Source organism: Perognathus longimembris, chromosome 6 (assembly GCF_023159225.1).
Source record: "Perognathus longimembris pacificus isolate PPM17 chromosome 6, ASM2315922v1, whole genome shotgun sequence".
Taxonomy (NCBI): Eukaryota; Metazoa; Chordata; class Mammalia; order Rodentia; family Heteromyidae; genus Perognathus; species Perognathus longimembris.
Window position 1 is genome coordinate 86283537 of NC_063166.1, and position 24769 is coordinate 86308305.

General features: G+C 44.5%; 1 protein-coding gene across 3 annotated transcripts in view; it reads right to left on the reverse strand.

Annotated features, from left to right (window-relative positions):
• The window catches only part of Gmeb2 (glucocorticoid modulatory element binding protein 2), a 43644-nt gene that overhangs the window by 13691 nt on the left and 5184 nt on the right, over positions 1-24769 (reverse strand). The window contains exons 1-4 of one of the 3 annotated variants that reach the window (XM_048349747.1): positions 16158-16662; positions 14592-14780; positions 2052-2149; positions 1238-1365 (exon numbers count right to left, since the gene is read on the reverse strand). In XM_048349747.1, the coding sequence (XP_048205704.1) occupies positions 1238-1365; positions 2052-2149; positions 14592-14722 (357 nt within the window). In that variant the 5' untranslated portion in view covers positions 14723-14780; positions 16158-16662. Of the gene's footprint in view, positions 1-1237; positions 1366-2051; positions 2150-14591; positions 14781-16157; positions 16663-24769 lie in introns of those variants that run through there. The other 2 variants (XM_048349745.1, XM_048349748.1) reach the window with 2 other exon arrangements.

A 24769-nucleotide genomic window follows, 5' to 3' on the forward strand; every position in this document is an offset into this window, starting at 1 on the left:
GCCTCATGTATCTGAGGCAGGCACTCTTGCCACTAGGCCATATCCCCAGCCCCACAGAAAATATTTGAAATCAGAGAAAAGAATTTCTCCAAAGAGGGTTTTTATTTGTTTCTGTCTGATTCTGAGGGAACTGCTAGCCAGAAATCACTAAACTTTCCTCTGCTGGTGGTTATGACACTGGCTACTGGTGAGTGCTGCCAAAGATTTCTGCCTTCAGTGGGCAATGAGAATGCTCCTGTTTAGGGCAGGGCAAGGAGGAAAGATGTCACCCCTCTCCTTTGGTGGCCCACACATGTCCTTGGGAAACAGAGCTCCACCTTCTCATCCCCAACCTGCAAACTTCTCAAATAGGACCTAGACTTAGCACTCTGTCTTAACTGCACCACTCTGCCCTCACTTGGTCCAGGGCCTGTTAACTTCTCCCTTTTTTGTCAACTTGAACTGGGAAGATGCTTTATAAAAATGCCTTAATGGGGGCTGGGAATATGGCCTAGTGGCAAGAGTGCTTGCCTCGTATACATGAAGCCCTGGGTTTGACTCTTCAGCACCACATACACAGAAAAGAAGTAGTACTGTGGCTCAAGAGGCAGAGTGCTAGCCTTGAGCAAAAAGAAGCCAGGGACAGTGCTCAGGCCCTGAGTCCAAGCCCCAGGACTGGCAAAAACAAAAACAAAGCCTAAATGGGTCTTTTTAGCTGTTTACAACAAAGTGATGAGTCCAGGTGACCAATCACCATGTTGCCAGAAAAGAATGCCATTTCCACTCAATGTCCCCTGACCACACCTTTGTCTGCCAATGGTTCCACTTCCAACTCAGAGGCCACAGCCTCCACTTCATAGGCAGTGCTGCCTTCCCCCTTGGTTCGTACTACTGCAATCTAGTCAATAAGAATTATTGCCAGGTTCACTCTTGTAATCTCAGCTACTCAGGGCTGAGATCTGAGGATCATGGACAGGAAAGGCCGTGAGACTCTTATCTCCAATAAAACGACACTGAAAAGGCCAGAAGTGGCACTGAGGGCTCAAGTGGTAGAGAACTAGTCTGGAACAAAAGAAGCTCAGGGGCAGTGTCCAGGCCCTGAGTTCAAGCCCCAGGACTGGCAAAATAAATAAATAAAATAAAGAATTAGTCCTGCTAGAACCTCTTTATTGCCATTCCCTATCTGTCCCAGGGGATTCTACCTTCCTGGAATTCCAGCACAGGACTGGCTCCCACAAACAGACATGTGGACCCTTACCTGAACACATTTCACATTGATGCCAGGACAGACAAACTTTCTCCAGATAAGGTTGGCTCTGCTATCTCCACAGGTGATGGGGTATACAATTTCAGCTTCCAAGTTCTCCCCCTCTTCAGCCATCTTCACTTCTCACAAGCAAATTGATAAGAAAAGACAGAAACAGAACATCAGTTACAACCTTTCCAAAAAGCCTTGTGCAAATATAGAAAGTAGCTGCCAAAGTGGGAGCCAAAAACTAAGATCCAGAAAGGTCAGAACCCCTCTTGGGAGGGGTTCCCAAGAGTTCCGATCAGAGTTTCAGGTAAATCTACAAAACAGATTTAGCTGTTACAGTAACAATTGACAAAAATGTAACTAATCTCACCTAACTCTGGGTCAGCTAAGGAACAACCTAAGGAAATAAAATTAAGCTTTGGTAGAAACAATGGTAGTAAAATTGGGTCTCAGGACCCAAGGACCTTTAATATGGGCAACACAGAATCCCACAGGTATTAAAAGAACACTTGATATCATTCACTTATAGTCACAGCAAACAGACAGGTAGTGACAAAACAACATAATCTAAAAGGAGAGAGAACTGAAAGATTTGGGGTGAGCCTTCTTTGTCATTCCCACCAGCTGATGGAAGAAGTATCTGTCACCAGACAACACACCCCACCTGGAAAGACCCAGCCTGACCTACACACTGAGGAACAGGGCAGGCGAGGCCTTGTTAGTCTTGGCTGCTACCTATCACAATCACAGGACTGTTCTGGTCCTCCAGCCACAAAGCATACAAAAGATAGGCTTCCCACCTAACATGGCTTCCTACCTAACACTGCTTCCTTGAGCTGTGAGGAGGCTGTGAAGGCTGCTGCAGCTGCAGCTGCTGCGTTCTCTGTCTCCATGTTATCTTCTGTGAGGTCGCCCCTGGTAAACAGTGAGAGGAAAAAAGAGACCATCAGGACCCCTGAGTACCCATCCTGCAGCCTATGGCACATCTGGAATACTTGTGTTAGGTCATACCTCATTGTTAACACATTTTTTTACACTTTTCTAACCTTATCCAAAATTATGGATACAGAGCCAGGGGACGATGTGCAGACAGTACCATCTGGCTTGGTTCTCTGTTCCATTCTTGGCTGTCTCTAGTACCCAGGCAAGTGAAATGAGCCTTAAGAGATTAATAGAAGCAACAAATCCTTTCATGGGAATTCTAAGCCACCACTTCTTCCTTCAGCAAAGTTTTTTTTTTAATTCAGTATAATGATTTCATAATGTTATACAAACTATCAGAAAACTTTTTTATTTTTGCAAACCTGAAGCATAAATCTAGAATTTTGCATGTGCTAGGTAATGACACCACTAAGCCAATTCCCCAGCCTGAAAAATACACAATTAAAAAAAAAATTTGTTTCCAGTCCTGGGGCTTGGTCTCAGGGCCTGAGCACTGCCCCTGGTTTCTTTTTGCTCGACCTAGCACTCTACCACTTGAGCCACAGTGCCACTTCTGGCTTTTTCTACATATGTAGTGTGGAGGAATCGAACCCAGGGCTTCATGTATACAAGGCAAGCAAGCACTCTACCACTAGGCCATATTCCCAGCCAAATACACAATTTTTTTTCTCTTCTTAGGTACTTTTTTTATTTATTAATTAAATTTTGTTGACAAGGTGTTGTGCAAAAGGGGTACAGTTACATAATAGGGCAGTGAGTACATTTCTTGTGATATTTTACACCCTCGTTTTTCTTTCCCTTCCCTAGATCAGGTAGGCACATATACAATACCCAGTGTACCAAAAACATATACAGTAGCCACGTGGCATACGCCAAAGGAAATTCACCTAGAACTTTAAATATAATGCCAACAATAGAGTTTGCTTATCCTTGTCTTATATGATCATACATATATAGCTTTTGAGCTATTGTGATCCGCTGAGAAGTCTATTTTAAACCTTTTTATGTTTAGTAGTTGTTTGGTTTTAGTTATATAATATAAGGTTGCTGACCCACACCTGTGGGAAATACCATTTGACAAGAAGTTTTTTGTTTCGCAGACCTGGTCTCTAGTGTCCAACTCCCCCCCACCCTACCTTAACAGTCATATATCAAGGATATCATGCCCCTTAGTTTTCTGTGTTCTAGGCTTGTCTCACTCATCTCACTCAACATTATTTGTTCAAGTTCTGACCATTTCCCTGAGAATACCAATATTTTATCATTTCTAATCACTATATAGTATTCCATTGTGTATAGGTACCACATTTTTTGGATCCATTCATCTGTATAGAGGGGCATCTGGGTTGTTTCCATATTTTGGCTATTGTGAATTGTGCAGTGATAAACATGGAAGTGCAGATGTCTTTTTGATATCTTGGGACCTGTTTTTCAGGATAGATGCCTAGGAGTGGTATGGCTGGGTCATAGGGTAGGTCTATGTTGAGTTTTTTGAGGAACCTCCATACTGTTCCCCAAAGTGGTTGTACTAACTTGCACTCCCACCAACAGTGGAGAAGGGTTCTTCTTTCCACCAACAGTGGAGAAGGTTCCTCTTTCCCTGCATCCCCTCCAGCATTTGTTGTTGCCTGAGTTCAGAGTATAGGCCATTCTAACTGGAGTGAGGTGGTATCTCAGGATTGTTTTTATTTGCATTTCCTTTACTGCCAGGGATGTTGAACATTTCCTCATATGTTTCTTTGCCATTTTTATCTCTTCTCCTGTGAAGTCTCTCTTTAGCTCCTTTGCCCATTTAATAATTGGTTTACTGGGCTTGGAGGGGATTAGTTTTTTGAGTTCTCTGTAGATGACAGATATTAGGCCTTTGTCTGTTGCTGTGCTGGTAAAGATCCTTTCCCATATGGTTGGCTGTCTTTCTAGTTTGGTGGCTATGTCTTTAGCTGTGCAGAAACTTTTTATTTTGTAATAGTCCCATTTGTCGAGACTTTCCCCTATCTGTTGTGCCCCTGGGACTATATTCAGGAAGTTCCTTCCTGTGCCTATAAGTTCTAGAGTCTTTCCTACTCTGTCCTTCAGTAGTTTCAAAGATTCAGGTCTGATGTTGGGGTCCTTGATCCATTTTGAGTTGATCTTGGTGCATGGTGATAGGCTAGGGTCTACTTTGAGTTTTCTACAAATGGCTGCCCAGTTTTCCCATCACCAGTAGTTGAAGAGGCTATGTTTTTTCCATTGTATGTTTTTAGCTCCTTTGTCGAATATCAGCTGACTGTAAGAATGCAGCTTTATTTCTGGGTCTTCTATTCTATTCCATTGGTCTTCAGGTCTGTTTTTATACCAATACCAGGCTGTTTTTGTTATGACGGCTCTATAATAGAGCTTGAAGTCTGGTATTGTGATACCTCCTGCACTGCTTATTTTTGCCTAGAATTGCTTTGGCTATTCTAGGTCTTTTGCTGTTCCATATGAATTTATGCGTTGCTTTCTCTCAAATACACAATTTTTGAAAGAGTAAAATATTGACCATGGCCTTATACCAATATGAATGATGGCTAAACCAAAAGTAAAGGTAAAAAGGAAAACCGTAAAGGTAGTAAAAAAAATATTGTTTTGTTAATTACAAAGTAGTAAAGGGCTTCCTTATATGATACAAAAAGATATTTGACTTAAAATATTAACTTTCAGAAAAAAAAAGGTACAATAGATTTTTTTTTTTGCATTATTGGGGTTTGAACTCAGGTTTTCATGCTCTACTGCTGAGCCAATGTGCAGTCCTTTTGTTGTTGTTGTTGTTGTTATTTTGTTGGTTGTAGGGCTTGAACTCAGGACCTAGACACTGTCCCTGAGCTATTTTGTTCAAGGCTAGCAGTCTACCACTTTGAGCCACCAGTTTCCTGGTGGTTAATTGGTGTTGAGTCTTACAGACTTTTCTGCCCAGCTGGCTTTGAACTCTAATACTCAGGTCTCAGCCTCCTGATTAGCTAGGATTATAGGCATGAGCCACCAGTGACAAGCTGTACTAATTATTTTTAAGATAGGGTCTTTCATCTTGCTCAGGTACAAACCTAGACCATGATTAATCAATTTTAGGCTTCCAGTGATAGCAGGCATGCACCAACATATTCAGCTTCTTTCCATGAGATGGAGTCTCACAGACATTTCTGCCAAGGCTAGTCTGGGACCACAATACTTCAAACCCAGCCTTTCATATAGGTAGCATGACAGGCATGCACTACTGTACCCAGATATTAGTTGAAAGAAATGGTGAAGAACTTTTCTGCCTGGACAGGCTGCAAACCATGATCCTCCTGATCTCAGCCTCCCAAGTATCCAGGATTACAGGTGTGAGCCACCAGCATGTGTCAACATTTTTTGTGGGAGGCTTGAACTTAGGGCCTTGTGCTTTTGTTCCATTTTCTTTTTTTACTCACAGCTGACATTCTATTTAAATCACATTCTTGTCTGGCATTTTTTCGGTTAACTGGAGATAAGAATCTCATGAACTTTTCTGTCTGAACTGGCTTCAAACCACAATCCTTAGATCTCAGTCCCCTGAGTAGTTATGATTACAGGCATGAGCCACCAGCACTCAGAAATTTTGGTTTTAAAGAAAGAACTTGGGGCTGGGCACTGGTGGTTCATGCCTGTAATTCTAGATACTCAGGAGGCTGAGATCTGAGGATCGGAGTTCAAAACCAGTGCAGGCAAGAATGTCCATGAGGCTCTCATCTCCAATTAACCACCAGAAAACTGGAAGTGGTGCTGTGGCTCAAGTGGTAGAGCACTAGCGTTGAGCTGAAGAACTCAGGGACAGTGCCCAGGTCCAGAGTTCAAGCCCCACAACCCCCCCATGCCTGGTGGATGAAGTCCTGCTGCAGTCAAGGTGAGGTGAGGAAAGCACTTGGGATTTTTAAACACCAATGTGCTATAGTCAGATTTATACTTTATAGAGAACAGTCTGTCAGGAGAGTGGAAGACAGGCTTTAAGGAGAAGAAACCAGTGCTAAGAAAGCAGGTTAGGGTACAAGGGTGAACTTTAGTAGCAGAGTAGATCAAGGGTCAGGGGACATTGTCTCAAGGGAAGAGGACCAGGAGATAAGTTGGCCCTAAACTGGAGGACAATAAGGACAAACGTATAGCCCTGGGAAGGGGCTGAGCAGAGCATGCAGAACACAATAAACTTGGGACAACAGCAGGACATCCAGCCCCAGTCTGGCTGAGTCTCTGGCCAAGGTACATGCAACGCACTGAAGTACTGAAGCCTCTGAGCAGCTTAGGGACATGCACAGGGGGTCCTGTCCTCACACCATATCCAGAAGCAAGCCTCCTGTGGCCTTTAGCCCCTGACCTACTCAGTTACATAATGGCTCCAATAGAAAGGGAAGGCTGGAATGACAGCTTTTTGCATATGTGTGTGTCAGCACTAGGCCTTGAACTCAGGGCCTTGCATTCTAATTGGCTTTTTTCATTATTATTATTATTATTATTAAGGAGTTGCAGTTATGTAAGTTAGTTAAGAGTATTTTTTTTTTTTTTGGCCCATCTTGGGGCTTGAACTCAGGGCCTGGGCACTGTCCCTGATCTCCTTTGGCTCAAGGTTAGCAATCTACTACTTAGGCCACAGCATCACTTCTGGCCTTATTAGAAATAAGTTCTTAGGAGGGAGAGGTAAAAGCAAATGAGGGAGAAGGTAACAAGTTGAACAAGAAAGGTACTCACTGCCTTGCATATGAAACTGTAAACCCTCTGTAATTCACTTTGACAATAAAGAAAAAAAAGAAAACAATGTTAAAAAAAAGAGATCCTCAGACATCCTAACCTGGCTGGTTCTAAATCTTAAATAAACATCAGCTCTCAGCCTCCTGAGTAGCTAGGATTATAGAAGTGAGCCACTTGTGCCTGGCTAGGCTGGCTGCTTCTAAACTTAAAAAGAATCACAGATGTGCCTTCACTTGATCTCCTTTCTTTACCAAGTCTGTGATGTCCACTGCTGCTGTGGCTAGGTAGTGCTCCATTCTGCAAAAATGCCTGAAGCAGGCATTTTTCAAAGTGGATTGCAGTTAGCAAATACTGAAGGCTCTGCCCAGGCTAGGGAGTGTTTGGCGAAAAAGCCCTAGAGAAGTAAGGGGTCACTGGGAAAGCAAGGGTGCTGTGAGAAACACAGGGTACGCGGAAGATCAATGTGGTACAAAAAACAGAGACACCTCAAAAGAGCAGAGATGGCTGAGCCAGGGACACCAAAATTCAGCAAAAGCAGAAAGCCAGCCACCAGGAGAGGCTGTCTATAGTGCTAAATGCATTGTAGATAGCAACATGTCCTTAGAAAATACCACTGAACCTGCCAGAGACCCCTGGGGAAGACAATAGACACTGAGAAGGGGCTGGGTACAGGAAGAGGAAGCCACTGAGTGGGTGGAGAGAACACAGACCACATGGCACAAAGAAGAGGCCTTGGGGGTTGTACTCAGTTCTACAGACAGTGCTGATCTACTTCAGTATCACTCTGAGCCACACCCATCCACAGTGGGCCCCTCAGGTCACAGCCACACTAAGACATCTACTTTAGGAAAGGCCTGAACTAACAACTCTGAGGATGTCAGCAGTGGGTACACCTGGAGCATCTGATGGTGCCATCCCATCAGCTCATCACTCTCCCTGCCTCAAAATTTTACCTCCAGTCAGGTCAGAAATTTGAGTTGATTAGAAATACAATGTGGAATCTGGTTTGGGGGACATAAGAATTATTCTAAGGCAAGCAGTAAAATTAAGTGGGAACATCTGAACTCCAAGGAGGCTTGGGGAACTTGGAAAGGAAGCTTCCCCCCTGAACCACAACTGTGGACCATGCAAAGAACAATGACAGAACTGAGACATGTGTCCTGCATGGAATCCAACTTATTTCCTCAGAGGAAATAAGTCAGGAGTGCGAAGGAGGAACAGGAAGTTTAACACAGTCTGTTAGGAGTCAAAGGAGAAACACAAGCCCGGCCACAAGCAAACATATAGCCAGTGTTAGATGCAAATGGCCGAGGAAACCAAGGCACTGTGTGGAACAGAGCGGAGGTACATCCACAGCGTGGGACGGGGTCTCCACAGGATACCACTATCTCAAGACTCTCCACAGCTTACACTTCAGTGACAAGTGTCCACTTCACTTAAAGGCAATCATGAATTCCTGGCTACCTGGTGAGTTACTTTTTTCTCTGCAGCAAGTGGCACTTGCCATGGTACAACAGTGGGCAGAAACAGCCTTTCATACATAAAGAGCATTCCCAAGTTCCCCTCAAATATTCACCAGGAAGAAATGAGCACCCACAAACTAGTGTATATAAAAATCTAGATAGATAGGTAGATAGATCTAAGTAGATGAAAGATGATAGATAGATTGATATCGAGATATGTCTCAAGAGTCAGATCTTGACTTCCAGTTGGTAGGATAGTAGAAACAGCTCTTCACTGGGGAGGGGGGTGTTGGGGGGGGGAGAATTCTTCTAACCTTTCAAGACAGATCTTTCTCAGAGGATTATGGTCCAAGGCTGACACTAGAAAAAAAATCATCAGGTACTATCTATCTGAGGAGGTAGTGGTGAAAGGTGGGAGGGGACTAAAGCAACAAAAAGGGCTAGGACATGGCTTAAGTGTTTGAGCACTCACCTAGCATGCTCCAGGTGCTGGATTCAAACCTGCCTCAGAGGCCTTAAGGAGGGTCTTGCAGGAACAACCCATCACAGCACAGAGCTCCAAGTACCTAGTCCTGAAGAGTCTCCTATGACCCTTCATGGCTCTTTCTGGCAAGTGATGAGCCTTTCCTACTCTCAACCCCATGTGACTCTGGAAACCTTTGGCCACCTTTGACCAAAAGATAGGAAAACCTTGCAGCTCCCATACCTGCTGCTGGAACTGACTACAAGGACACCCCAGGCAGGTAAGTGAGAGCCACATGCAGAGCCAGTGCCCCAAGTATGAAGTGAGGCTACTCAGACTCTCAGGCAGGCCCAGTAGCCAGGCCTAGGCCAATCCATCATGCCAAAAGAAGCAGCAAGGACAGGCTGCTTTTCAGCACTGAGTCTTGTGGTGTTGGTTATGCAGCAACAGTGACAGACACAGTGCTGGGGTGGGTACTAAGAGTGGGGCAAAGAATAGTCAGCAGAGGTCAGAATGGACAGGAGTTGGCTGTGGCCACAGGGCCAAATGTTAAGGGAAAGAACCCTATCCCACAGCAATCTAGGAGGTAGAAAACACATCTGATAAGTGTGAAGAATATTTCAGGCAGAATGCAGAAAGCATCAACAGGTTTCTGTGAATGATTCTTCTCTTGAATGAGGAACATACAGGGAACAAACTATTTCACAGCTCCAGTTGGTCAAAGTGGAAAATGGCAGCAGAGAAAACCAAACCAAGGTATGGTTGTGAGTCTCTGCTCAGCTCTCACAGCGAAGGCTCCAAGAATCATTAGGACCCCCCCTATACATCACTGTAACAATAAAGAAATGGGGAAAAAATTTCTCCTTCCTGATTGGAAAAAAAAAAAAAAAAAGAATCATTAGGACTAATACCCTGACAAATAAAGAGGCCCACATGTTTGTTTGTTTGTTTTTGGTCAGTCTTGGGGTTTAAACTCAGGGCCTAAGTGCTGTCTCTGAGTTCTTTTTGCTCAAGGCTAACACTCTACCACTTTGAGCCATAGCTCCACTTCTGGTTTTCGTGTGGTAAATTGGAAATAAAAGAGTCTCACGGACTTTCCTGCCTGGACTGGCTTTGAACCTGGATCCTCAGCCTCCAGAGTAGCTAGGATTACAGGCGTGAGCCATTAGCACCCAGATTGCCACATGGATTTTAAGCAGGGCTTTCCACCTGGCCTGTGTGTTCTTGCATGCTGGATGTGAGAAGAGAATAATTCAGAGTTAGTGCCTTCATGGAAGTAGAGCTATGACTCAAGTGATAGAGGTATTTCTTTCTTTCTTTTCTTTTTTTTTTTTTTTCCCATTCCTGGGGCTAGGGACTCGGCCTGAGAACTGTCCACAGAACCACTTCTGTCTTTTTCTGTTTATGTGATCCTGAGGATTCGAACCCAGGGCTTCATGCATGCTGGCAAGCACTCTACCACTAAGCCACATTCCTAGCCCCTGATAGAGGTATTTCAATTGCACCCAGTCCTGAGGCTGCCTGGGAAGCCATGGCCCTGAGGCCCAGCATCGTATCTGGACAAGACACTCAGGGGTTCTTGGGAGCAAGGGGAGTGACTGTGCTAGGGAGACAGTGGAAGACTGCAGAAGCAGCAGTTTGGATATGAATCGTTCCCCCAAAAGACTCTTGTCTTGTGTTGGGTGTTTGGTCTCTAGCTGGTGGCACTATTTGGGAAAGTTCTGAAAACTTTAGAACAGAAGATACAGAGAAAGTAGGTCACTCTGTGTGTGTGTGTGTGTGTGTGTGTGTGAGAGAGAGAGAGAGAGAGAGAGAGAGATACTTGTGCCTGGCCTCATCTTGTTTCTCAGATTCCTTTCCACCATGAAATAAACAGCCTCCTCCTCCATACAATCCTGCCACCATGATGCTCTGCTCAACTACATGGTACTTTCTGTAACTGTGAACCAAAAGGATTTCTTCCTTGAGGTGTTTCTGCCAGGTATTTTGGCATAGCCATAACAATACTAACACACTCTTACAACTTTCTGCAAGCACAGGTAGTCTTGGTCCATGGATCTGTTTGTGGCTGTATGACTTGCACTAGTGAATAGGACACAGGCACCCAGAAAGTCTGAGATCACCAAAGAAAATCAAGGACAGGGTCAGGAAGGCAGCCTTGACCATGGAAGCAGAAGAGAGCAAGCAGAATTGTAAAAAATAATAAATATTTGTTTCTTATGGTGGTTTCTTATCCAGCAAGAGATTGACATAGGGCCAAGTATGATATTGTCCCCCTGTAATCCTAGGAGTCAGGAGGAAGAAGCTGGAAGATCACAAGCTGCAGGTCAGACTAGACTACATAGTGAAACTCTGTCTCAAAACACCAAATAAATAAAATAAAATAAACAAACACATTAACAAGCAGGACAAACAGAGAGCTAAGCAACTATCTCTTCTCTGTTTCTCATTGCAAAGCTTGTTCACAGAAGCCACTGTCTATCTTGTAGTGAAGGTCTTCTGTTGAGATTTCAAGTTGAAGATGCCACTGTGTGGCTAGAGGCTCCTGCTACCCCGTACCTAGGCAGATGACACCAAGGGACACCAAGAAGGCCACCTCAGGGCTCCTCACAGTGACCCCAGAGCTCCAGGCCTTTCTGACATAGTCAGTTCTGCCACACCATTCTTCACAGGCCACCCTAAATCTGATGGATGAGGCTAGGATACTACTTCTGGGTGATAAGATAGAAGTCAGAGCAGAGCACATGACATAGGAAATGTCAGAAAATAGAGTATGCCTATAATACTCAGAAAACATCTAAGCTATGTGCTAAGATACTGACAAATATGAGCCAGGCACTGTTGGGGATTCATCTTGGCCTTAAGGGGGGAAGGGTGAGGAGAGCGCTCCCACTCCCGAGATGCCGCCCTTCCCCCAGCCCTGGGCAGTGTGGAAGTGAGCCACACCTATCTCCTTCTGGGTCCAGAACCAGAAGGGGTAGCTTTGAGACCATCCCCCACCTTGCGCCAGCAAGCACATGTGCTCCCTTTCCTGGGCTTTGCACAGAGGGCGTGACTATGGGAAGTGACGTTAGCCCATGAGGGAGGTCCTTGGGAGCTGCTCTTGGATGGACAAGCTTGCCAGCCTATCGCCAGCTCATGCTCAATCCTCGTCATCACTACTATATTACTGTGAGTCCCTCCCGATTAAATTGGATTGCTCTCCGAAGCATCTCCAAGATCCGTCTGCGCCTGGCTTCCTTGGTGGGTAAGGAGGGAGGAAAAGGGGATCTCGTTCGGCCACATGCACCTTAGGCTAGCCCGTGTCTCTTTGCTCCACCTTGGCTGCCCACTGGTTGGGTGCCCAGGGGAGAGGGTGAAAAGGAGAGCACTGATAAGGGAGTAAGCTTAGCATCCCCGCACCAGGGGAGGTAAATCTAGCCCAGCAAGGCACCAGTGGCTCATGCCTGTAATCCTAGCTACTCAGGAGGTTAAGATCTGAGGATTTCAGGTCAAAGCCAGCCTGGGAAGGAAATTCTGTAAGACTCTTATCTCTAATAGCAAAAAGCTAGAAGTGGGCTGGGGATATAGCTTAGTGGCAAGAGTGCCTGCCTCGGATACACGAGGCCCTAGGTTCGATTCCCCAGCACCACATATACAGAAAACGGCCAGAAGCGGCGCTGTGGCTCAAGTGGCGGAGTGCTAGCCTTGAGCGGGAAGAAGCCAGGGACAGTGCTCAGGCCCGGAGTCCAAGGCCCAGGACTGGCCAAAAAAAAAAAAAAAAAAAAAGCTAGAAGTGATGCTAGTGGGAGAGACTAGCTTTAAACACAAAAGTTCAGGTACAGCCCAGGCTCTGAGTTCAAACCCCAGGACCAGCACAAAAGAAAAAAGGAAAAAAAGAAGATGCTGACCAAGATCAAAGGAGACCTAGATGAGAAATCTCATCAAAGGTTCTACTTAGAAGCCTGAATTTCCAAAGAGTTGTGTATCATGTCTACAAAGCAGGGGAGAGCACATAATTCCTACTAGGAGCCCAGAACCAGCCCAGCTCCATTACCCACACCAGCCTCCATCTGTCCTGAGAAGGGCTCTACCGGAGGCCAGGCCTTTACTCTGCAACTGACAGTCAGCCATATACACAAGGAGGCCTAGATTCCATAGTACATAGGAAAACAGTGAAAGGTAATATGAGGTTAGTCGAACCTCTCTCAAGAGTTCTCTGCTAAATGGTGTGCAAGTTAAAAGTTTCTCCAGTGCTCCATGATAAGCCAAGGTCAGTGTGAAGGTACCACAAAATGCAGCAAAAATGACAATCAAGTGTGGTGGTGCACACCTGTAGTCCCAGATATGCAAGAAATGGAGACTGGAGGAGAGTAGTTCAAGGCTAGCCATGACAAAAAGTTAGCAAAACTCCACAAGATGAGCATGATGGTACACACCTACAACCCTAGCTATACAGGAGGTCTTAGGTCTACAGGAGAGTTGTGGTCTAAGGGTACTCTCAGAAAAAATCATGAACCCTATCCAAAAAACAACAAGCAAAAGGGGGTGAAAGTATAGTTCAAGTGATGTAGTACCTGACGAGCAAGTGCAAGACCCTAAGTTGAAACTCTAATAACCACAAAAAATAAATATGAGCCAAAAGCCCTCATTCAACTGCTGTTTTAAATGGAAATTCCAGAAACAAACCATTCTTAATTTTAAAAAAAAAAAAGTCCTTTGGGAGGAAGAGCAAAGATTCAACACAGCCCCTCTCCCTACCCTGCTGACTGCTCTGCTGACTGCTACTTGGATCTCACCCCTCCCCAGGAGTACAATTGTCTGTAAGTGGCAAAAAGAAGCCAACCATTTGTTCAAATGTGAGCTTTGTGGCTAAAGAATACTTAATTCAGACAAAAGGTGAGAAAGATACTTTCATGAGGAAAGTCAAGGAAGTCACTGGCTTTTCAACTTCCTGTATTTTCTCTTTCTTTTTTATTGTTTTTATAAAAGTGATGTATAGAAGGGTTACCATTTTACAAGTCAGATAATGACTTTTTTCTCTTTGGGCAATGTCACTGCTTCCTTCACTCCTTCCCAGTTTTTCCCACCCATCCCAACCACAAGTTGTATAATGTATTTTCAACAGTGTCTAGTGAGTACCACAGCTGCATTTATTCACCCTTTGTCCCTCCATTTCTGCTCTCCCTAACCCTCCCTACCAAAGACAGATAAATGACAAATAAGACAAAATCAATCTTTATTTTTCCTTCCTCTGTCCTTCCTTCCTTCTCTCTTCTCTTCTTCCCCCACCTCTCTCTCTGTTTCTCATTCTTTCTCTCTTTCTTCTGGGCCTTGCGCTTACTAGGTAAGCACTCTACCACTTGAACCACACCTCCAGACTTCTTCAAGTTCATTTCTTGAAAAGGAACTCATGAAAATGAAATCACCTTTACCATTCTAGTAATCAAAACGGAAACCACTGTGTGCTTTTGGAAACCACGCAGCCATATTGAGGAGCTGAAGCATCACTCTATAGTTTACACTGATCCTCTTACAAGATACCATTTGCTCTTTACCCTTGTGCTTCAAATATGTTGGGTTTAGTCTGAGAATCTCAGAGGTAAAGAACTCCTGGAGCTTGTCCCTATACTTGGAACGTCGGCTATGCCAAAATAACCCAAACTAGCCCATCCCAGGATCAATGATCAATCCAACAGCCCAGCCTAGCCCAGCCTAGCCTACACCAGGATCAATGATTGGTCTTTTCCATCAGCCCAGCCTAGCCCACACCAGGATCAATGATCAGTCTTACCCATGAGGGGCCAGGTTCGTTGTTACCAGCACTGTCTTCACCTCTTCCACACCACTGCCATCAACCGCGGTGTCTGGAGTCGTCACAACCACCACCTCCTCCATGTGGACACTCACATCTGGGGTTGCCATGGCTTCGTCAAATAGGACACCCAGGGTTAGCAGTGACACTCCTCCAGGGTCCCAAGTCCTGGGGGAGACAAGGCAGGGTTACAGGGTGGTCTCGTTGACTGCGCAACAGAGCACCAGGGATTGAGGGTGTATCTCAGTGTCAGAGCACATGCCTAGCCTGTGCAGATCACAGGGTTCAACTTCTAGCACAAAAACAAACGAGAGAAGAATTTGCTCATGTGGCACTCTGCAGATGGCCTCTCTCAGTAACAGCAAAGATCCTCCAGCCAGAGATCATTCTCCAAATCCCTGCCCACTGTTCTCTGACAAGAAGCAACATGAGAGCTACTCCAGATCGGTCTCTGACATGGATGCCCACCCTCCCACAGAAGTCATCCATCCATGATCTCTGTCAGGGATGAGCCACACTCCCCACAGAAGTCATAGAACTGCTCAACTCATGGAGGAAGAACAGATGCCAGGATGACTTCTCCAAACAAGCACTTTTTGGTTGCTATTTTTCCTTCTTTTCCCTCTCAATCTCCTGGCCAAACTCAAAGGGGAGACTGAAGCCCAGGACTGAGCATAGGTTCAGAGGAAAAAAACACCCAAGAAGAAAAAGAAAGAAGGAAGGAAGAAAGGGAGGGAAGGAGGGAGGGAGGGAAGAAGGAAGGAAGGAAGGAAGGAAGGAAGGAAGGAAGGAAGGAAGGAAGGAAGGAAGGAAGGAAGGAAGGAAGGAAGGAAGGAAGGAAGGGAAGGAAGGGAAGGAAGGAAGGAAGGAAGGGAGAAAAACCACATATTTGGGTTCTGATCCAGAGATCTAGCCATGGACTTGATGCCTGATGAAGGAAGGGGAAGAAGTGGGTCTAAGATGCCAGTAGCTCAGGCCACTAATTATTCAGAAGGCTGAGATCTGAGGATTGTGGTTCGAAGCCAGCCCAAGCAAGAAGCTCATGAGACTCTTATCTCCAATTAAACCAAAAGAACAGGAAAAAGAATTGTGGCACTAGACTTGAACACAAAGCTCAGGGACTGCTCTGAGTTCAAGCTTCAGGATCAGCAACAAAACAACAAAAATACCCAAAATTTCCTTTCTATGGCCTGGAAAGAGAAATTAACTAATTCAAGTCCGAAAGTGACAAATGCCTTGGTCTGGTTTGTTTTCTGGGTGAGGGATTGAACCCAGGGCCTTGTGCACATTAGACAAATGCATTTTTTTTTTTTTTTTTGCTGGTCCTGGGGCTTGAACTCTGGGCCTGGGTGCTGTCCCTGAGCTTCTTTGGCTCAAGGCTTGCTCTCTACCACTTGAGGCACAGTACCAACTCTGGCTTTTTCTGAGTAGTTTATTAGAGATAAGAGTCTTATGGACTTTCTTGCCCAAGCTGGCTTTGAACTATGTTCCTCAGATTTCAGTCTCCTGAGCCACTAGTGCCCAGTGCTCATTTTTAATTATTACCTTTTCCCCCCCTGCTGGTCCTGCCTTTAGGCAAACTCAAGCCCTTTTTCCAGCTCTGCGATGGTGGCACCCAAGTCAGGAGAAAAGGCTTCCCTCCTGACTCTAGGGCATAGGTCTGGTGTGGGTCCAAGCATGCTCACTCTCCATCCCGTCCTGGCCCAGGGGGGACTCAGTCACAAGATGCTGAAGCATACATAACAACCACAGGGCAAGAAAAAGCATTGTGGATAGGAGGAAAGTGCAGTCAGGTGTGCACACAGCTGCATGAGAACACACGGGCCATACTGAGATGGTCCTAACCCTGCATGGCAGACCACACTCACCTCTCAGACAGACCCCAGATGGTGCCTCCACCACAGAGAAGCACCACAGAGGCTCTGAAAACTGAACTGAGCACAGCACAGGAGGGGTTCAAAGTGCACAGTCAGCTGTGTGTAATGGTGCATGCCTGTAACCCCAGTACTAGGGAGGCTTAGGTAGGAGAATCACAAGTTCCAGGTTGACCAGGCCAAAAAATAAGACCCTGCCTCAACAAGACAAAACAAAACAAAAACAACATCCAGGCACCACTGGCCGGGATCTAAGGATTGAGATTCAGAGACAGCCTGGGCAGACAAGCCTACAAGACTCGTATCTTCAATTAGCCAACAAAAAGTCAGAAGTGGAGGTATAGCGTAAGAGGTAGCGCATCAGCCATGAGCTAAAAGCCAAAGGAGAATGTGAGGCCCTAAGTTCAAACCCCAGTACCAGAAAACAAACAAACACTCTCAGCCTGACCAGCCAGGTCTAGCTCTTGCTATAAAAGGAATCCCTGTACCTGTGAGACTGAAACAAGACCCAATTTCATAGCACAACACTTAAATTATCTAAGTATAATCTAAAATTGTGTGAGCTACAGTGAAGCCAGCAAAGTCTGACTAACTCTCAAGGGAAAAAAATAATTATGCGACATCCCCTTCCTAACCAGAAAGAAAGAATGGCTGAGAAAGAAATCAGGAAAACAATGCCATTCATAATCACCTCCAAAATAATCAAATGTTAGATATTATTAAGCTAACCAAGGAAATGAAAGACTTCTGTAAGACCTTAAACAACAAACTGAAGAAGACATTAGAAGATAGGCATCTCATGCTTGTGGATTGGCCGAATATTGTGAAAATAACCTTACTGCCAAAAGCAATACACAAATTCAATGCCTTATCCATGAAAAATCCCATTATAATTCCTCATAGAATTATAGAAATCAATGGAAAAATTCATATGGAAGCAGAAAATAACCTGAATTAAAAAAGGAATTCTAAGTAATAAGAGCACCACCAGAGATATCACAATATCAAACTTTGTATTATGGAGCCAGGTGCTGGTGGCTTACACCTGTAATCCTAGCTACTCAGGAAGCTGACATCTGAGGATCACAGTTCAAAGCCAGCCCAGGCAGGAAAGTCTGTTAAAATCTTCTCTTCAATTACTCACAAAAAAGAAAAGAAAAAAAAAGAAAAGAAAAAGATGGAAGTAGAGTTGTGGCTCAAGTGGTAGAGTGCTAGCCTTGAGCAAAAAAGCTCAGGGATAGCACCCAGGCCCTAAGTTCAAGCTCAGGACCAGCGCCCCCCCCCCATACACACACACACACACACACACACACGCACGCACGCGCACACACACACACACTGAGATGGAGTCCTGATCTCACACCTAAAAAAAGAAGTTATTCTACAGAGCCACAGTAACAAAAGCAGCATGATAAGGGCACAAAAACAGACCCAAAGGCCAATGGAATAGCATAGAAGATCTAGAAATAAAACCACACACTTACAGCCAATTAATTTTCAGCAAAGAAAAACAACCTAGAACATATACTGAAGAAAAGTCAGCCTTTCAATAAATGTTAGGAAAACTGGACCTGTATCTCTCAAAAATCGCTCTATCCTGTACAAAAATCAACTCCAGTTGGATTAAAAAGGTGAAAGTAAGACCTGAAACTTTAAATCTACTATAAGAAAATATATAGAAAAACTCTGAAATATACAGGTACAGTCAATTTCTAGAGGACAGGAGCAAGAATTGAGAGAACTAACTACATCAAATTAAAGAGTTTCTGCACAGCAAAAGAAAGTCACAGAGACAGAGAGAGACAGAGAGAGAGAGATTCCACAGAATAGGAAACGATTTTTGCTAGTTATTCAACAGATAATACATTAACATCCAGAATATACAGAGCACTAAAAAAAGTAAACAGCATGAGAACAAGTAATTCAATCAACAAATGGGCAAGCAAATACTTCTCACAAGAAGACATGCCAATAGCTAAAAGATACCTGAAGAAATGTTCAACATCCTTAGCCATAAAGGAAATACAAATCAAAACTACACTAAGATTTCATTTCACTACAGTCAAAGTGGTAGCCATCAAAAATAAAATAAAAAAATAACCACAAATGCTATAGAGGATATGGGGAAAAAGGATCCTGAAACACTGTTGTGGGATCTAAACTAATGTCGCCTCTGTGGAAATCAGTATGGAGGTTCCCCAAGAGCTTAAAAGGAGATCTTCCTTATGATCTTCCATACCAATATTGGGCATATCTTCAAAGGAGAGTTAAATTAATACACCAGAGAGACACCTGAATATACATGTGTACCACAACAATGTTAAATGGATAAAGATGTTGTGAAAAAAAATGTTATACCTAGTATATATAAAACAGATGCACACACTGTGGAATATTTTATATAGCCATAAAGAAAAATGAAATCATGTCTATAAGACAAGCTCTCTCGCTATATTTTTGCTCAAATGCGGAAGCTAGACTTAAAAGATACATATTCATGGATATGTACATACCCATACACCTAGTTACTTATGCATTTAAACCCAGAATGAATCAAGCTAAGATTACTCAGGAAGAGAAGTGGGGACGAATGGAAAATGAAGGAGGGTAGGTGACGTTGTAATACACTGCAAGTAAATATGAAGGAAGCATTGAGAAACTCAATGAAATGTTGTGGTGAGGGTGTGGAGCAGCATGGGGGGCGGGGCGGCAGTGATAAACTGTCAATGGGTGGGGACTAGTGGCAGGAGATGGGACTAGTGAAGAGGATAAGTGAGGTTGAATACTGTCAATAGGTTATTTGCAATTATGAAAATAAAGCAAGGAAATCTGTTGGGGATGCTATTGTTTGCAGGGAATAGGCCAAGGAGTGTGATAGAAGGGGTGAGATTGATTGCAATACAGTGTTAACATATGTGGAGATGTGACAATAAAAATCTCCCTCTGGATAAGTAATATAGATTAATGAAAATATGCTTTAGTGGGCTGGGAATGTGGCCTAGTGTAGAGTGCTTGTCTAGCATGCGTGAAGCCCTAGGTTTGATTCCTCAGCATCCATATACAGAAAAAGCCAGAAGTGGTGCTGTGGTTCAAGAGGTAGAGAGAGAGGGAAAGGGAGAGGGAGAGGGAGAGGGAGAGGTAGGGGAAAGGAGAGCAGAGGGAGAGCAGAGGGAGAGGAGAGGAGAGGGGAGGGGAGGGGAGGGGAGGGGAGGGGAGGGGAGGGGAGGGGAGGGGAGGGGAGGGGAGGGGAGGGGAGAGGAGAGGAGAGGAGAGGAGAGGAGAGGAGAGGAGAGGAGAGGAGAGGAGAGGAGAGGAGAGGGGGAGGGGAAGAGAGGGGAGGGGAGGAGAGAGGAGAGGGAGAGGAGAGGAGAGGAGAGGGAAAGGAGAGGGGAGGGAAGGGAAGGGAAAGGGAAACAGAAAGGGAAAGTAAAAAATACTCTAGTTGCCGGTGACTCATGCCTATATTGCTAGCTACTCAGGAGTCTGAGATCTGGAGGAACTAGGTTTGATGCCAGCCCAGGAAATTCACAAGAGTCCATCTCCAAAATAACCAGCAAAAAGCAGGGATAGATGCATGGTTCAGCTCAGCAAATGTAAGGCTCTGGTTCAAACCCTAGGACCACTACAGTTTTAAAAAATACAAATTCCTAGCCACTTGAAATTTTGTATTTTTTTCAAATTTTCTTCTAAGCTTTATTCACAATAAGCAAAACCACAAACTGACCATGTATCATTGAATTCGTGAGAAGCTATTGTATATTCATAAACAATACCCATTGATAAAATAGAATGGATTACCAATACACAAATAGCATGTATGAATCCAAAAAGTTTTATGATGAAAGGAAGAAGCTAGACACAGAGTCTACTAATTCACTAGCCTTGTTTTTATAAAACAGTACAACAAAATGAATCTACAATAACAAGCAATCAATAAATACCTCAGATCTGAGGTAAGAGAATGGACTATGAAGCTGGATGTTGGCCCTGACTTCCAGAGGCTTAAGGGCTAGGCTCTCCAACCCAGAGAATCAGAATCATGGCTCCAAATCCTCTAACTAAAGGCTCTGGGTGCTCACCAGAGGCTTATTGCTCTAGGCTCTGAGTAGCAACAGCCCAGGAAACTACCTGCAGGTAGTGTCACGGCTCTGAGTTTCAGTCTCAGGGCCCTCAGCTCTTAACTTTTGACATTCTCTGGAACTCTTCCAGTAGCCAGGCCTGCATTACCCAGCCTTCTTCAGTCTGGCTCTTTACAGACCCCTGCTTTCCATAATTTTAACTCTCTAACACCTCTCATTTTCTTAGCACTTGTGCAGCAGTCTTCAGTCTCTGTTCCCAGCTATTCTCTACAAGATTTTTTTAGTTTGCTAACTATTTTTGTAGTATCGGGGTTTGAACTAAGGACTTCATGCTTGCTAGGCTAGCCCCCTACCACTTATACTGTATTTCCAGCCCTTTTTACTCTGATTATTTCTGAAATACAGTCTTACTTTTGGCTTGGTTGTGCTGGCCCAGACTATAATCTTCCAATTTTGCCCTCCCCACCACACCTGGGATAACAGACATATGCCACCTATCCAACCTTTTCTCTTGAGATGGGGGGTCTCATGAACTTTCTTCCCTAGGCTAGTCTAGAACCACAGTCCTCCCAATTTCAGCTTTCTGAATAGCTATAATTTACAGGTGTGATCGACCCTATCCAGTTCTCTGGAATGCTTTAATTGCCCTTTAGCTGCTGAGTGAGTGAGCTTCAGGCTTACAGCTTGTAAGTTCCTTGGGGCTTAAAACCTTGGAGTCATTTTCCAGGGGCTTGGGTTTGAACCCAGGCCTAGGAAGTGTTCCTGAGCTTTTTTGCTCAAGACTAGCACTCTACTACTTTGAGTCACAGCTTCACTTCTGTTTTTTCTAGTGGTTAACTGGAGATAAGAGTCTCAGGAACTTTTCTGCCCAGACTGGCTTTGAACTGTGATCCTGAGATCATGCCTCCTGAGTAGCTAGGATTCCAGGTGTGAGCTACAAGTGCGCCACTGCAGATACTTTCTAGTGAGATGTGAGGATCATAATGGGGAACCAGCCAGGGCAGGAAAGTTCATGAGACCCTTCTCTCTAACCATCAAAAAGCCAGAAGTAGAGCTGTGGCTCAAAGTGATAGAGCACCAGCCTTGAGCAAAAGAGCTCGGGAACAGTGCCCAGGGCCTGATTTCAAGCCCATGACCAACCAAAACAAAAGGACCACTCAGTTGACAGATTCCCCACTTAAGGCAATGGGCACAAATGGAAGATCGGACAGCCCTCACTCAAGTGGCCAGTTTCAATTATTCAAAGAAAAAACACTGAGGATCTGGGCACCAGTGGCTCATGCCTAAAATCCTAGCTACTCAGGAGGCTGAGAGCTGAGGACCAATGGCTTGAAGCCAGCCCCAGCAGGAAAGTGTAAGACTCTAGTTTCTAATAAACTACCCCCCAAAAAAGCCAGAAGTGGGAAGTGGCACTGTGGATCAAGTGGTAGAGTGCTAGCCTTGAACTGAAGAGCTCAGGCATAGTGCCCAGGCCCAGAGTTCAAGTCCCACGAGCCAAAAAAAAAAAAGAGGAGGAGGAGGAAGAGGAGGAAGAGGAGGAGGAGAAGAAGAAGAAGAAGAAGAAGAAGAAGAAGAAGAAGAAGAAGAAGAAGAAACAAGAAAGAAAAAGCCAGAAGTAGAGGTATGGCTCAAGTGGTAGAGTGCTCTCCTTGAGCAAAAAGAAGCTAAGGGACAGTGCCCAGGCCTTGAGTTCAAGCCCCAGGACTGGCAAAAAACAAAAACAATGAGGAGTATTTATAACAAACAGCTAATGTTTCCTTCCACAAACTTTATCCAACAACACTAATACCCTCAGCCTAGTACCCTCAGGGAGGGTTGAGTCCTCTATCTCAAGCAGACAAGAAGGGAACTCTACAGGAGACAGCACAGAGGTCCAACTATCGGATCTCCTCAAAGGCACTGCAAGGACAGTCATCAGCAGATGCAGAGGCCCTGATGAAGAGGGAATAACAAAGAAGCACCAGGAAGAATTCTGGGGTGACAGGCTGTTCTGTACTTCATTGCTATGTAGTTACAAGAAGCCCCATGTGTTGAAATTCTTTCAATTATGTATTTTTAAAGCTTATTTACCACTTTTAAATCTTTAAAACAAAGCAGTAAAAATGTTATTGCATATATGCCTATATGATCAACTGATTTCCAACAAGAATGTTAAGACCATTCCACCAGGAGTGTTATCTTAAAAAACACTGTGCTAGCTAGGTGCTTGTGGCTCGTGCCTGTAATCCTAGCTACTCAGGAGCTTGAGATCTAAGGATGGCAGTTTAAAGCCAGCCCAGGCAGGAAGGTCCGCAAGACTTTTTTTTTTTTTTCCCTGCCAGTTCTGGGGCTTGAACTCAGGGCTTGGGCACTGTCTCTGAGCTTCTTTTGCTGAAGGCTAGCACTTTACCATTTGAGCCACAGTGCCACTTCCAGCTTTTTCTGTTTATGTGGTACTGAGGAATAGAACATAGGACTTCATGCATGTTAGGCAAGCACTCTACCACTAAGCTACATTCCCAGTCTACCCATGAGACTTATCTCCAATTAGCCACCAGAAAACTGGAAGTGGAGCTGTGGCTCAAAGTGGTAGCATGCTAGTCTTGAGCAAAAGAGTTCAGGGACAGCTCCCAGACCCTGAGTTCAAGCCCTACAACAAAACACTAGGCAATCACTAGCTAGCTATGAACAAACAAAAAAATAATTCCCTGCTCTGTCATAGCCAAGGCCAGCAGCTACAGGCCAGACTGGTTTCTTCAGACCGAGGAACACTGGTGCCTTTACTTTCAAAAAGAAAAAAAATATTGTGCCAGACAGCTGTTTATACAAATTCTTACCCTACATCATGTGCAAAAATTTACTCAAAATGGTCAAACCAGGGGCTAGGGATATAGCCTAGGGGCAAGAGTGCCTGCCTCGGTATACCCGAGGCCCTAGGTTCGATTCCCCAGCACCACACATACAGAAAACGGCCAGAAACGGCGCTGTGGCTCAAGTGGCAGAGTGCTAGCCTTGAGCAGGAAGAAGCCAGGGACAGTGCTTAGGCCCTGAGTCCAAGGCCCAGGACTGGCCAAAAAAAAAAAAAATGGTCAAACCAACCAGGAACCAGTAGTTCAACCCTAATCCCAGCTATTCAGGAGGCTGAGATTTGAGGGCCTGTTTGAAGCCAGGCTATGCAAACAAATCTAAAACACTCTTATCTACAGTTAACCAGCAGAAAGTTGGAAGTGAAGATATGGCTCAAGTGGTAGGTCCCTAGCCATGAGTGAAAAAGCTGAGAAAGCATGAGGCCTAGAGTTCAAGCCCCTGTACTAGCAGCATGGGGGAGAGGGGAAAAGACCAAATCTAAGAGCTGAAATCATAAAGCAGTTAGAGGGAAACACTTTATTGGATTTGGGAACAAAAGCATAAGTGACAAAAGAGAGAAACAGTGTTAAGAAGGAATTGGCTCTCTCTACTCAGTTGCATCTTCACTCTTACCTCTAAGTAACCACTCAAAAACCGGAAGTAGCACTGTGGCTCAAGTGGTAGAGCACTAGCCTTGAGCACAAACTCAAAGACAGCACCCAGGCCCTGAGTTCAAGCCCCACAACCAACAATAACAACAAAAAAAAGTTAAAAAAAAAAAAAACATGATTGGAGGCACAGTTTGGTGATATTGTGCCAGGCTAGGAATTATGAGGCCCTCAGTTCAAACCCCAATACATCAAAAGAACAAAAACAAAACTTTTGTGCATCAAGAGAGTCTATGAGTGTGAAAGAGTAAACAGAGAATGGAAGAAAGCACTAACAAAACAAATAACCGGGGCTGGGAATATGACCTAGTGGCAAGAGCGCTTGCCTCCTACACATGAAGCTCTCCATTCGATTCCCCAGCACCACATATATGGAAAACGACCAGAAGGGGCGCTGTGGCTCAGGTGGCAGAGTGCTAGCCTTGAGCGGGAAGAAGCCAGGGACAGTGCTGAAGCCCTGAGTCCAAGGCCCAGGACCGGCCACAAAAAACAAAAAAACAAATAACCGATAAAGTATTAGTATCCAAAATATATAAAGAACTCCTACAACAAATGACTCAATTTAAAATGTTGGCAAAGAACTTAGATTTTACTCCAAAGAATATATACCAAAAGCACACTAAAAGATCCTGGGCATCACTGGCTATCTATGGAAAGAGACACTGACTGCTTTTACCAGCAGAATGTAGAAATAACAAGTATTTGAGGAA